This window comes from Oncorhynchus mykiss, chromosome 24, assembly GCF_013265735.2.
Source record: "Oncorhynchus mykiss isolate Arlee chromosome 24, USDA_OmykA_1.1, whole genome shotgun sequence".
Classification (NCBI taxonomy): Eukaryota; Metazoa; Chordata; class Actinopteri; order Salmoniformes; family Salmonidae; genus Oncorhynchus; species Oncorhynchus mykiss.
Window position 1 is genome coordinate 41,850,544 of NC_048588.1, and position 15,783 is coordinate 41,866,326.

Consider the following 15,783-nt stretch of genomic DNA (forward strand, 5'->3'; position numbering starts at 1 on the left):
GAGACAGAGACAGAGACAGAGACAGAGACAGAGACAGAGACAGAGACAGAGACAGAGAGAGAGAGAGAGAGAGAGAGAGAGAGAGAGAGAGAGAGAGAGGGAGAGGGAGAGAGGGAGAGGGAGAGAACGAGAGAGAGGGAGAGAGAGGGAGAGAGAGGGAGAGAGAGAGCGAGAGCGAGGGAGAGCGAGGGAGAGAGCGAGAGAGAGAGCGAGAGAGAGGGAGAGAGCGAGAGAGAGAATAAATCAGAGCTTATAATAGACACGACCATGAACATTTACTGTGGGTGTAATGATCAATAGAGATCAAACCAGATTATACCATGGATGTTTAGTAATGACACAGTAACAGCTCTAACTAAACTAGTCTCATTGAAATAATGGCAACAGACACATGGTCTGACAGTATTACATGAATTGTAAATGTAAATGGACAATAAAGTTGTGACGTATTGTATTACTTTATCTACATTAGAAAGAACTACTAGCCTAATTTCAGGGAAACTGTCTAGCCACGTTCAATGAACTTCAACATTATTCAAGCACTTTGGAAGGGTTAGGCCTTCATCAAATATTCACACATAAAACACTAGTACGTGTAAAGTGCTAAATGTTGTTTGGTCTACCTGTGAGGTCACGATAAAGGCAATGTTCCATCTACTGTGGACAATAAAGTTGTATTCAAGGCTATAGACTACACACACACACACACAGACAGACACACACAGACACATAGACACACACACACACACACACACACACACACACAGACACACAGACACAAAGTGAAGAGCACCACACACACACACAGACAGACACACACAGACACACACACACACACACAGACACACACACACACAGACACAGACACACACACACACACACACACACACACACACACACACACACACACACACACACACAGACACACACACAGACACACAGACACACACACACACACACAGACACACACACACACACACACACACATCAGTGAAAGTGGGAGAGACAACAGAGAGACAGGTCTCCTCATTAAGACATGTGAGTTATTCATGCCTTCCTCCTCTCAGACTGAATCTTTTATATTATTGTGTTTCATATTATTCTTATTATTGTCTCTAGTGTGAATGGTGTTTGTTTTTGATAGAGCTGGCAGCCTGTCACCCTTACGAGATGTCTAGACCTGTTTAAGTGGCAAGGTGTGTGTGTGTGTGTGTGTGTGTGTGTGTGTGTGTGTGTGTGTGTGTGCGTGCGTGCGTGCGTTCGTGCGTGCGTGTGTGCGTGCGTGCGTGCGTGCGTGTGTGCGTGTGTGTGTGTGTGTGTGCGTGTGTGTGTGTGCAGAGTTTGGGGGAGATTGTTTTAGAGGGGAGGAACAGACCTAATTATAAACTCATACATCATCTGGAGAGAGGACAGGCGAGCCACAGATGACACATACATTATCCCTGTCCAAGCACAGTATCCCTAAAAACACACAGACTGGATGTAATATGAGGGCTGTTGGCAGGCCTCTCCAGGCTGTGGTTTAATCAGCACGTCCACCTCCACTCCATCACCATGCCTCACGTCTGTTCAGCACCTTTACACACAGTGTGTCTGTGTGTGTGTGTGTGTGTGTGTGTGTGTGTGTGTGTGTGTGTGTGTCTGTGTGTGTCTGTGTGTCTGTGTGTGTGTGTCTGTGTCTGTGTGTGTGTGTGTGTGTGTGTGTGTGTGTGTGTGTCTGTGTGTGTGTGTGTGTGTGTGTGTCTGTGTGTGTGTGTCTGTGTGTGTGTGTGTGTGCGTGTGTGTGTGTGTGCGTGTGTGTGTCTGTGTGTGTTTGTGCGTGTGTGTGTCTGTGTGTGTGTGTGTGTGTGTGTGTCTGTGTGTGTGTGTGTGTGTGTGTGTCTGTCTGTGTGTGTCTGTCTGTCTGTGTGTGTGTGTGTGTGTGTCTGTGTGTGTGTGTGTGTCTGTGTGTGTGTGTGTGTGTGTGTGTTACTGTCTAACCCAACTGTGTGATTGTTAGTAACGAGGTTCAACAGCCTGCACCTCTCCTGTCAGGACAGTGGAAGGTGTAGAGGGATGTGGCAGATTCACTGACCTGATCTATAGTCTCTGAAAAACAGCCCAAAACACACACACCTCATCATCCCTTCACCTAACTCACAGAACAGACACAATGAGCAGCGCACCGACAGAACCCCAGAAACATCAACAACTAGTCAGATATGGTTTACCCTAGCGTTCCAAAATGCAGCCCAGCAAATTGTATCACATCAATCTGATGTCAGGTGCATGAACGGTGGGTGACCTCAGGTTAAACTACCGCTGTCATACCTGTCACGCTTCACCACTGTCACCCTAGGACACATATGTCAGAGTCAAGGCCCGCGGGCCACATCCGGCCCGCAAGAAGGTTTTTTACGGCCCCTGGGATGATCTTGATTTATTATTAGAACCGGCCCGCAGCAAGCCGGCAGCCCGCAGATCTTTTACACGCACCAATACTACATTTCCCACAATGCAAAGGTGACGCACCGAGCAGTAGGCTGCTTCATTTCAATATTTATTGGCACAGCAGTCGTCAGCATCACAGTAAAATTAACTTTCAGATACCCATCAAAAATGGCAAAACGGAAGGTGGATACTGAGAACCGGGGGTTTCAAACAAGGTGGGAGTCGGAGTATATGTTCACGAAGGTAGCTGGAAAACCTGTGTGTCTTCTGTGTGGAGAAAGTGTGGCGGTACTGAAAGAGTATAATCTGAGACGACATTATGAAACGAAACACGCGGACAAAAACAAGAATATGGACATGGAACAAAGGCTACAAAAGGCAGAGGAATTAAAACGAGGCCTCAAATCTCGACAGGCTCTGTTCAAAAAAGCCAAATCACAAGGCCAGGCTGCTGTCAAGGCCAGTTTTATTTTGGCAGAAGAGATCGCTAAATCAGCCCGGCCATTTACGGAGGGGGATTTCATCAAAAACTGCATGATTAAAGTTTGTGACGAAGTTTGCCCAGAAAAAAGGCAACTCTTTTTAAATGTGAGTCTGAGCAGAAACACCATTGCCGAGAGAGTAGACCAGTTGTCCATCAATCTAAAAGAGCAGCTTGTGAAAAAGGGAAAAGATTTTATTGCATATTCCTTGGCTGTGGATGAGAGCACCGACATTTCTGACATTGCCCAGTTGTCAATTTTCATCCGCGGAGTGGACTCCAACCTAAGCGTGACAGAGGAGTTTTTGGCTTTACGTCCTATGCATGGCACAACTACGGGGCATGATTTGTATGAAGAGGTGTCAAGATGTGTAAATGAGATGGAGCTGCCTTGGGAAAAACTCGTGGGTTTGACAACCGACGGAGCACCTGCGATGTGTGGACACAGGAGCGGACTGGTGGCGAAGATACGGGAAAAGATGCAAGAGGAAAACGCGACAGGTGAGCTGACAGCTTATCATTGTATCATACACCAGGAAGCGTTGTGCGGTAAAGCCTTGAAAATGGAGCATGTAATGAGCATCATCACGCGCACAGTTAACTTTATCAGAGCCAAAGGTTTGAATCACCGCCAGTTCAAGGCATTTCTGACGGAGTTAGAAACGGAGCATGGTGATTTGCCTTATCACACAGAGGTGCGATGGCTAAGCCAGGGAAAGGTGCTTCAAAGATGTTTCGAGCTTCGTGAGGAGATTTGTCTGTTCTTGGACAGCAAAGGGAAAGACACAACACAACTCCGAGACGAAATGTTTCTGTGTGAAATGGCTTTTCTGTGTGACATTACGAGTCATCTGAATGCAATAAACTTGCAGCTGCAGGGTCGGGATCGTGTCATCTCTGATATGTACAGTACAGTGAAGGCATTTAAAACCAAACTGACTCTGTGGGAGACGCAGATGCGGAAAGAAAATTTGAGCCACTTTCCCAGCTGCCAGACCATGAAAGAGAAGCTCTCTACCAGTGCGTTCCCGAGCACACAGTTGGCTGATAAAATAGGTATGCTTGCCGCTGACTTTCGACGCCGATTTGCTGACTTTGAAGCACAAAAAAGCAGGTTGGAACTGCTCGGTAACCCATTTGCTGTTGACGTGGAAAGCTCACCACCAAACCTCCAAATGGAGTTGATTGACCTCCAATGCAATGATGCACTGAGGGCAAAATATGCGGCAGTGGGTGCTGCGGAGTTCGCCCGTTTCCTCCCCGGCACAATGCCCCAGCTGCGCATCCAGGCTGCTCAAACGTTGTCTATGTTTGGCAGCACATACCTGTGTGAACAACTGTTTTCTTTGATGAACCTGAACAAAACATCACACAGAAGTCGACTTACTGCTGAACACCTCCACTCAATTCTGAGGATTTCTTCAGCTCAGAGCCTTACCCCGAACATTGATGAACTTGTGGAAAAGATGGGACACCACCAAGTATCACCCTCAACCTCAAACAAGTGAACATTACTGTGCAATCACATATTTAGAGTTTTTACTCAGTTCAAGTTTAAAAGTTAAAATTTAATATTTGTTTTCACTGCATGTTACTTCTCCTTAAACAAAGTGTTGTTTTTGATTAATAGATTTTTGCACTTTATTTTTTTGTATTTCAATCCAATTATATTTTAAAAATATTTCAGTTGAGTGGATGATAGAAAATTGCTATTATTGTTTTTTCTTTGAAGTAAATTTAGCCCACTTTTGCTAAAATAGAAAATATAGTCTACTGATGGTGCCTTGAATACCGGTTTCTTTCATTTAATGTTCATGTTATGGGGATATTTATATAAAGGAAATTTGTCTTTTGTGTCTGTTGAAAATTAAAGATTACTGACAGAGCCATAAGAAAATATTGCTTTATTTATCTGATCATATTGTAATATATTTGTTAGGTTTTCAGTAGGTTCAATTAGGTTCACTAGACTATATGCGTCATTTAAAATTTTTTCAATGAACATTCGAACAGTCCGGCCCTCGTCTTGTAGCTGATTTTTTTATTTGGCCCTCCGTCCATTTGACTTTGACACCCCTGCCCTAGGACATGTCTGTCTGTCTGTCTGTCTGTCTGTCTGTCTGTCTGTCTGTCTGTCTGTCTGTCTGTCTGTCTGTCTGTCTGTCTGTCTGTCAGTCTGTCTGTCTGTCTGTCTGTCTGTGTGTGGTGAATGGCGCAATGACACTGTCACCCTAGGACATGTCTGTCTGTCTGTCTGTCTGTCTGTCTGTGTGTGTGTGTGTGTGTGTGTGTGTGGTGAATGGCGCAATGACACTGTCACCCCCTACCACCCTCAACAGACTAGAATAGCATAGTGAGGGACCAACAGACAGACTGGTTGTTGTGATTCAGGGGCAAGAGGGTTCAGGATCTCTAGAACCATCCAGAACACTAGAACACTAGAACCATCCAGAACACTAGAACCATCCAGAACACTAGAACCATAGAACCATCCAGAACACTGGAAACATCCATAACACTAGAACCATCCAGAACACTAGAACCATCCAGAACACTAGAACCATCCAGAATACTAGAAGCATCCAGAACACTAGAACCATAGAACCATCCAGAACACCAGAAACATCCAGAACACTAGAACCATCCAGAACACTAGAATCATCCAGAACACTAGAACCATCCAGAACCATAAAAACATCCTGAACACTATAACGATCCAGAACACTAGAACCATCCAGAACACTAGAACCATAGAACCATCCATAACACTAACACCATCCAGAACACTAGTACCATAGAACCACCCAGAACACCAAAAACTATCCAGAACACAAGAACCATAGAACCATCCAGAACACTAGAACCATGGAACCATCCAGAACACTAGTACCATCTAGAACACTAGAAGCATCCAGAACACTAGAACCATCCAGAACACTAGCACCATCCAGAACACTAGAACCATAGAACCATCCAGAACCATCCAGAACACTAGAACCATCCAGAACACAAGAAGCATCCAGAACACTAGAACCATCCAAAACACTAGAACCATCCAGAACACTAGAACCATCCAGAACACTAGAACCATCCAGAACACTAGAAGCATCCAGAACACTAGAACCATCCAGAACAATAGAACCATAGACCCATCCAGAACACTAGAAGCACCCAGAACACTAGAACCATCCAGAACACTAGAAGCATCCAGAACACTAGACCAGTCCAGAACACTAGAACCATCCAGAACACTAGAACCATCCAGAATACTAGAAGCATCCAGAACACTAGAACCATAGAACCATCCAGAACACTACAAGCATCCAGAACACTAGAAGCATCCAGAACACTAGAACCATAGAACCATCCAGAACACCAGAACCACTCAGAACACTAGAAGCATCCAGAACACTAGAACCATCCAGAACACTAGAACCATAGAACCACCCAGAACACCAGAACCACCCAGAACACTAGAAGCATCCAGAACACTAGAACCATCCAGAACACCAGAACCATCCAGAACACTAGAAGCATCCAGAACACTAGAACCATCCAGAACACTAGAACCATAGAACCATCCAGGACACCAGAACCACCCAGAACACTAGAAGCATCCAGAACACTACAACCATAGAACCATCCAGAACACTAGAAGCATCCAGAACACTAGAACCATCCAGAAGAGGAGAAGAATCTTTAAACAAGCCCCAGCTTCAGCAGGCCATACACACTGGGTGATGTAGTGTGTGAGCTCAGCAAGCCTAAGTATATTTCTAGTATACTGTAGTTAGTCTTCTCTCCTTCACGCTGCGGACAGAGAGTAAGACAATACATTCATTTCCGTTGTTGCTTCATTCAGCTCCACAGATAAAAGAGGAATGATGTTGCTTCATTCTGCTCCACAGATAAAAGAGGAATTATGTTGCTTCATTCTGCTCCACAGATAAAGAACAGAGGAATCATATTGCTTCATTCTGCTCCACAGATAAAGAACATATAAATTATGTTGCTTCATTCAGCTACACAGATAAAGAAGAGGAATGATGTTGCTTCATTCAGCTCCACAGATAAAGAACAGAGGAATGATGTTGCTTCATTCTGCTCCACAGATAAAGAACAGAGGAATGATGTTGCTTCATTCTGCTCCACAGATAAAGAACAGAGGAATGATGTTGCTTCATTCAGCTCCACAGATAAAGAAAAGAGGAATGATGTTGCTTCATTCTGCTCCACAGATAAAGAACAGAGGAATCATGTTGCTTCATTCTGCTCCACAGATAAAGAACAGAGGAATCATGTTGATTCATTCAGCTCCACAGATAAAGAAGAGGAATGATGTTGCTTCATTCAGCTCCACAGATAAAGAACAGAGGAATGATGTTGCTTCATTCAGCTCCACAGATAAAGAACAGAGGAATTATGTTGCTTCATTCAGCTACACAGATAAAGAACAGAGGAATGATGTTGCTTCATTCTGCTCCACAGATAAAGAACAGAGGAATGATGTTGCTTCATTCTGCTCCACAGAAAATATTGCTTTATTTATCTGATCATATTGTAATATATTTGTTAGGTTTTCAGTAGGTTCAATTAGGTTCACTAGACTATATGCGTCATTTAAAAATTTTTCAATGAACATTCGAACAGTCCGGCCCTCGTCTTGTAGCTGATTTTTTTATTTGGCCCTCCGTCCATTTGACTTTGACACCCCTGCCCTAGGACATGTCTGTCTGTCTGTCTGTCTGTCTGTCTGTCTGTCTGTCTGTCTGTCTGTCTGTCTGTCTGTCTGTCTGTCTGTCTGTCAGTCTGTCTGTCTGTCTGTCTGTCTGTCTGTGTGTGGTGAATGGCGCAATGACACTGTCACCCTAGGACATGTCTGTCTGTCTGTCTGTCTGTCTGTCTGTGTGTGTGTGTGTGTGTGTGTGTGTGGTGAATGGCGCAATGACACTGTCACCCCCTACCACCCTCAACAGACTAGAATAGCATAGTGAGGGACCAACAGACAGACTGGTTGTTGTGATTCAGGGGCAAGAGGGTTCAGGATCTCTAGAACCATCCAGAACACTAGAACACTAGAACCATCCAGAACACTAGAACCATCCAGAACACTAGAACCATAGAACCATCCAGAACACTGGAAACATCCATAACACTAGAACCATCCAGAACACTAGAACCATCCAGAACACTAGAACCATCCAGAATACTAGAAGCATCCAGAACACTAGAACCATAGAACCATCCAGAACACCAGAAACATCCAGAACACTAGAACCATCCAGAACACTAGAATCATCCAGAACACTAGAACCATCCAGAACCATAAAAACATCCAGAACACTATAACGATCCAGAACACTAGAACCATCCAGAACACTAGAACCATAGAACCATCCATAACACTAACACCATCCAGAACACTAGTACCATAGAACCACCCAGAACACCAAAAACTATCCAGAACACAAGAACCATAGAACCATCCAGAACACTAGAACCATGGAACCATCCAGAACACTAGTACCATCTAGAACACTAGAAGCATCCAGAACACTAGAACCATCCAGAACACTAGCACCATCCAGAACACTAGAACCATAGAACCATCCAGAACCATCCAGAACACTAGAACCATCCAGAACACAAGAAGCATCCAGAACACTAGAACCATCCAAAACACTAGAACCATCCAGAACACTAGAACCATCCAGAACACTAGAACCATCCAGAACACTAGAACCATCCAGAACACTAGAAGCATCCAGAACACTAGAACCATCCAGAACAATAGAACCATAGACCCATCCAGAACACTAGAAGCACCCAGAACACTAGAACCATCCAGAACACTAGAAGCATCCAGAACACTAGACCAGTCCAGAACACTAGAACCATCCAGAACACTAGAACCATCCAGAATACTAGAAGCATCCAGAACACTAGAACCATAGAACCATCCAGAACACTACAAGCATCCAGAACACTAGAAGCATCCAGAACACTAGAACCATAGAACCATCCAGAACACCAGAACCACTCAGAACACTAGAAGCATCCAGAACACTAGAACCATCCAGAACACTAGAACCATAGAACCACCCAGAACACCAGAACCACCCAGAACACTAGAAGCATCCAGAACACTAGAACCATCCAGAACACCAGAACCATCCAGAACACTAGAAGCATCCAGAACACTAGAACCATCCAGAACACTAGAACCATAGAACCATCCAGGACACCAGAACCACCCAGAACACTAGAAGCATCCAGAACACTACAACCATAGAACCATCCAGAACACTAGAAGCATCCAGAACACTAGAACCATCCAGAAGAGGAGAAGAATCTTTAAACAAGCCCCAGCTTCAGCAGGCCATACACACTGGGTGATGTAGTGTGTGAGCTCAGCAAGCCTAAGTATATTTCTAGTATACTGTAGTTAGTCTTCTCTCCTTCACGCTGCGGACAGAGAGTAAGACAATACATTCATTTCCGTTGTTGCTTCATTCAGCTCCACAGATAAAAGAGGAATGATGTTGCTTCATTCTGCTCCACAGATAAAAGAGGAATTATGTTGCTTCATTCTGCTCCACAGATAAAGAACAGAGGAATCATATTGCTTCATTCTGCTCCACAGATAAAGAACATATAAATTATGTTGCTTCATTCAGCTACACAGATAAAGAAGAGGAATGATGTTGCTTCATTCAGCTCCACAGATAAAGAACAGAGGAATGATGTTGCTTCATTCTGCTCCACAGATAAAGAACAGAGGAATGATGTTGCTTCATTCTGCTCCACAGATAAAGAACAGAGGAATGATGTTGCTTCATTCAGCTCCACAGATAAAGAAAAGAGGAATGATGTTGCTTCATTCTGCTCCACAGATAAAGAACAGAGGAATGATGTTGCTTCATTCTGCTCCACAGATAAAGAACAGAGGAATTATGTTGCTTCATTCAGCTCCACAGATAAAGAACAGAGGAATGATGTTGCTTCATTCTGCTCCACAGATAAAGAACAGAGGAATGATGTTGCTTCATTCAGCTCCACAGATAAAGAACAGAGGAATGACGTTGCTTCATTGAGCTCCACAGATAAAGAAGAGGAATGATGTTGCTTCATTCAGCTCCACAGATAAAGAACAGAGGAATGACGTTGCTTCATTCAGCTCCACAGATAAAGAAGATGAATGATGTTGCTTCATTCTGCTCCACAGATAAAGAACAGAGGAATTATGTTGCTTCATTCTGCTCCACAGATAAAGAACAGAGGAATCATGTTGCTTCATTCTGCTCCACAGATAAAGAACAGAGGAATCATGTTGATTCATTCAGCTCCACAGATAAAGAAGAGGAATGATGTTGCTTCATTCAGCTCCACAGATAAAGAACAGAGGAATGATGTTGCTTCATTCAGCTCCACAGATAAAGAACAGAGGAATTATGTTGCTTCATTCAGCTACACAGATAAAGAACAGAGGAATGATGTTGCTTCATTCTGCTCCACAGATAAAGAACAGAGGAATGATGTTGCTTCATTCTGCTCCACAGATAAAGAACAGAGGAATGATGTTGCTTCATTCAGCTACACAGATAAAGAACAGAGGAATGATGTTGCTTCATTCAGCTCTACAGATAAAGAACAGAGGAATGACGTTGCTTCATTCAGCTCCACAGATAAAGAAGAGGAATGATGTTGCTTCATTCTGCTCCACAGATAAAGAACAGAGGAATGATGTTGCTTCATTCAGCTCTACAGATAAAGAACAGAGGAATGACGTTGCTTCATTCAGCTCCACAGATAAAGAAGAGGAATCATGTTGCTTCATTCTGCTCCACAGATAAAGAACAGAGGAATCATGTTGCTTCATTCTGCTCCACAGATAAAGAACAGAGGAATGATGTTGCTTCATTCTGCTCCACAGATAAAGAAAAGAGGAATTATGTTGCTTCATTCTGCTCCACAGATAAAGAACAGAGGAATGATGTTGCTCCATTCTGCTCCACAGATAAAGAACAGAGGAATCATGTTGCTTCATTCTGCTCCACAGATAAAGAACAGAGGAATGATGTTGCTTCATTCTGCTCCACAGATAAAGAACAGAGGAATCATGTTGCTTCATTCTGCTCCACAGATAAAGAACAGAGGAATCATGTTGCTTCATTCTGCTCCACAGATAAAGAACAGAGGAATGATGTTGCTTCATTCTGCTCCACAGATAAAGAACAGAGGAATTATGTTGCTTCATTCTGCTCCACAGATAAAGAACAGAGGAATCATGTTGCTTCATTCTGCTCCACAGATAAAGAACAGAGGAATGATGTTGCTTCATTCTGCTCCACAGATAAAGAACAGAGGAATGATGTTGCTTCATTCTGCTCCACAGATAAAGAACAGAGGAATCATGTTGCTTCATTCTGCTCCACAGATAAAGAACAGAGGAATGATGTTGCTTCATTCTGCTCCACAGATAAAGAACAAGGTGCATTAAATGAAGAACAAACTGAATGTACAAGACTTTCAGCCACTGTTAGAGGGTGGCGTTAGAGGGTGGTGTTAGAGAGTGGTGTTAGAGAGTGGTGTTAGAGGTGTTAGAGGGGTGGTGTTAGAGGGTGGTGTTAGAGGGTGGTGTTAGAGGGGTGGTGTTAGAGGGGTGGTGCTAGAGGGGTGGTGTTAGAGGGTGGTGTTAGAGGGGTGGTGTTAGAGGGGTGGTGTTAGAGGGTGGTGTTAGAGGGTGGTGTTAGAGGGGTGGTGTTGGGGGGTGGTGTTAGAGGGGTGGTGTTAGAGGGGTGGTGTTAGAGGGGTGATATTAGAGGGGTGGTGTTAGAGGGGTGGTGTTAGAGGGGTGATGTTAGAGAGTGGTGTTAGAGGGGTGGTGTTAGAGGGGTGGTGCTAGAGGGGTGGTGTTAGAGGGTGGTTTTAGAAGGGTGGTGTTAGATGGTGATGTTAGAGGGTGATGTTAGAGGGGTGGTGTTAGAGGGGTGGTGTTAGAGGGGTGGTGTTAGAGGGGTGGTGTTAGAGGGGTGGTGTTAGATGGTGATGTTAGAGGGTGATGTTAGAGGGGTGATGTTAGAGGGTGGTGTTAGAGGGGTGATGTTAGATGGGTGGTGTTAGAGGGTGGTGTTAGAGGGGTGGTGTTAGATGGGTGGTGTTAGAGGGTGGTGGGGCGGTGTTAGAGGGTGGTGTTAGAGGGGTGATGTTAGAGGGTGGTGTTAGAGGGGTGGTGTTAGATGGGTGGTGTTAGATGGGTGGTGTTAGATGGGTGGTGTTAGATGGGTGGTGTTAGATGGGTGGTGTTAGATGGGTGGTGTTAGATGGGTGGTGTTAGATGGGTGGTGTTAGATGGGTGGTGTTAGAGGGTGGTGTTAGATGGGTGGTGTTAGATGGGTGGTGTTAGATGGGTGGTGTTAGAGGAAAATGGAAGTTCCATTAAAAAGAAAGTGCTATATTATTATTAAAATCCTCCTCCTGTTCTCCCTCCATTTCAGACTTTTGATTCTCTCGCTCTCCTCCCCGTTCTCTGTCTTCACAAAGGAGTAGGGTGTGAGGAGTTGAACAGGATAAGTTCTCAGTTCTCTGTCTTCACAAAGGAGTAAGGTGTGAGGAGTTGAACAGGATAAGTTCTCAGTTCTCTGTCTTCACAAAGGAGTAAGGTGTGAGGAGTTGAACAGGATAAGTTCTCAGTTCTCTGTCTTCACAAAGGAGTAAGGTGTGAGGAGTTGAACAGGAGAAGCTCCCTGTCTTCTCTACTTTGTATCCAGATCCTGTCTTATTGATGAATGGCTCTGAGACAGGCAAACAACAGCTCTCTACATAAACAGCACTGTGATTGGAGAGTGGATGATACTCCCCTACACTCTCAATCTAACAGTTCCTGTAGATAACGCGCAACACACACACACACACACACGGTCCTGGGTCGTCTGATAAAGCAGTAACCACAGTCGTATTTTACTGTGACACTGTTGCCTTTACATGTTTATCGTCAGTAGCAGCAGCTCGGCTCTCCTCTCTCCAGATGATGTATGAGTTCATAATGAGGTCTGTTCCTCCCCTCTAAAACAATCTCACCCAAACTCTACACACACAGCGAGAAACAATCTGCCCTTAACTATTTCCAGATATGTCTTCACCCCATCATTGGCTGTACACTTCCATGGCTATTATGTATGAATTTTCACCGGGACAAAACAATTGCAAACACTTGAGACGTAAACTCTCCCAGTAGTTCATATCCCTACCCTGTTATACTTCAACTGTCATTTATTATGATTGAGTGTGTGCACATGTGTGTGTGTGTGTGTGTGTATTAGTGGGAGGATGGGGGTTGCGTGCAACGTGCGTGCGAGTGTGTGTGTGATATATGAAGTCCAGTGTATGAGTTATGGGCTCGTATAGTGTGATATACGCCCCTAAACCGCTGTTCTCCATAACTTCCCAAAGCAGTGCACCCTGGGTCACACATCTCAACGTTATTAATGAAATGCAGGGAGGGGGAAAAACAATCATATTCATAAAAGATGATGTGTTTATCTTTCCCACTGAAAATGTATTTCCTGCCTAAATTAGCCGAGTTCCCCTTAAACCTACATTTGCCAGATAATTGATGTGATACTAATGGTCCAGCTAGGATATATGGTGGATAGGACACCTGATAACACACTGCAGCAACTGCCTGTGACACATCTATCTACACTTCCAACAGGTTTTCCATCACTGTCTCTCGCTCTCTGTCTTTCTTTCTCATAACTATCAGTCACTCTCTCTCTCTCTCTCTCTGTTACTCACTCTCTCTCCTCTTTCTCCCGGCTCATGCTCTCTCTGAGTTGTTGCAGTCGATCCTCCATGTCTTTACTCTCCTGGGCCAGCGTCACTGTCTCCATGCGCAGCTCTCGCAGGTTTCTATGGCAACACACAATCAATCAACAACAATCAATTAACCTTATCAATCACTTATCAGACTAGAGAAGCATATACCAGTTCATCAATTACATTGATTACCTATTAGACCAGAGTAGAGCGTCACCTATCGATTCATCCATCTAAATCAATTAACTATTAGCAAATAAGAAACACCAAGGAATAGGATCTATTTACGCTACATTATGGAAAAAACAGAAAGCAACTATCAGCATAAATAGACAAAGCCCATCTCCTAATGATCCAACGTCAAGAGAAAAGAATAGGGAACAATGGACAAAAGAGAGAAGACAAGAAAAATTAAAAAGGTTTGACATTTTTATCACATATGGAAGCACGACAAAACCATTTACTTTTTAAAAAAAATTGAAAACAAGAGCATTTTGGTAGATCCTTTACCTACAAGAACAAGCATTGGTTTGTCCCTATCAACTCAGAGTTGAGCCGGTGTTGCTTTGGGGAAGAGAGCAACAGATGAACAACTCTTCACTTACCTGGCATTGAGCTTGACTGACTTGGGCTTGTTGGAAATCACCACAAAGTCATTTAGATTCATGGCTCCACACTCTCTTGATCTTAGTTATTCCCTGTGCACCTTTTGTGTGCCTTTTTACACACGGCTCCCTGCTGTAAAAAAAAAACCCAGATGAATCATATAAAACCTTCTATTTATTTCACTGATCAGCCAGGTCAGGCTAAATCACACAGAAAATACTGCTGCAATAAAATGAACTGAATATCCGAGGCAAAATATGACACAATTGCATAGTCAGGCAGTTAAAACCTAACCAAAATGACAGAATATTGTAATGGCTATTAATAACAGCAACAGGTAGTTTTGAGGTATCATCACCTTCTGTGATTACACATGTTTGTTTAGGCTAGCTAACTAGCTATCTACTGTACCAGACGTTAACGTTTTTGGCTAGCTAGACTGGCTAGTTTAATTAACTAGATAACGCAAGTTAGCGTTCCTGTCACTTCGAGACCATTCTAATTTCTCATGTTCTTTTTTTAAACGTTATGTTAAATAATTACCTCGGATTTATCTTCTTGTGTCCCCTTTTAGCTATTTTAAACAAAGTTGGTTTCGAACAAACAGCAGCAAAACGGTTTCTTATCCTTTCTCAAGACAGAAACATTTGTGTATGGTTTTTGTGTACGGTTGTTTCTATGGAAACGTAACTCTCGCGATAGTCCACGGGAAAGGAGCAAGGATTTCCTTACCGGCACAACGGGATTTACATTTGAAATTACCGTTTTTTTCGATTGCTAAACGACAGTGGGCACAACTGGAGTCACATGTGCAAAACTCTAACTACAGTCTGCACTACCAACAGTCACCTGAGCTAAACAGTTCACATCACCTGCAAAACTCATTCCAAGCAACACAACTCTTAACACATGGCTCAAAACACGCTCAGTGCAGCCAAACACTATGCACAACCCTCACTGAGATAACACACTGTCACTCAGAACACACTGAGAGTAAAAACACTAGCATCAAACACCAATACAGAAAATACAAACTTCTCATCTTTACAGTTTGAACAATTTCAGTGACTTCATACAAAGTAATATTTTCTTCAAAGAAAAGAGTGACATTCTTTCACATGATTTATTAACATTTTTAGAACATAACAATTCTTTAAGGTAAATGAAAATTAGCAGTTTGCTTCAATAGTCTGTAGTAATTTACGGAATTACAGTAATGAGAAAAAAAAGGTAGAAACTAAAAGTACATACTGTAATTCAAACAAATAATTGAGGGGCTAATCCTGCCTCTCTCTAGCATCAGGCCACAGGTTTTCTTCAACATCACATCTAATGTTTTCTCTTGCCATGCACCTGGGAAGAACCTTCTGGAGTGCCTTATCCATCCCTGGCAGTCCTCTGGACTCGTGTCCTCACATCCGGCACGCATGGCTTCCAAAAGAGACATT

At 43.4% G+C, this 15,783-nt stretch overlaps 1 protein-coding gene across 2 annotated transcripts in view; it reads right to left on the reverse strand.

Moving 5' to 3' along the window:
• Window positions 1–15,004, reverse strand: part of zbbx (zinc finger, B-box domain containing) — an 88,592-nt gene extending 73,588 nt beyond the window's left edge. For both annotated transcript variants that reach the window (XM_036961523.1, XM_036961521.1), the window contains exons 1-3: window positions 14,879–15,004; window positions 14,335–14,467; window positions 13,709–13,822 (exon numbers count right to left, since the gene is read on the reverse strand). In XM_036961523.1, the coding sequence (XP_036817418.1) occupies window positions 13,709–13,822; window positions 14,335–14,396 (176 nt within the window). In that variant the 5' untranslated portion in view covers window positions 14,397–14,467; window positions 14,879–15,004. The remainder of the gene's footprint in view (window positions 1–13,708; window positions 13,823–14,334; window positions 14,468–14,878) is intronic.
• Window positions 15,005–15,783: the final 779 nt, after the last annotated feature.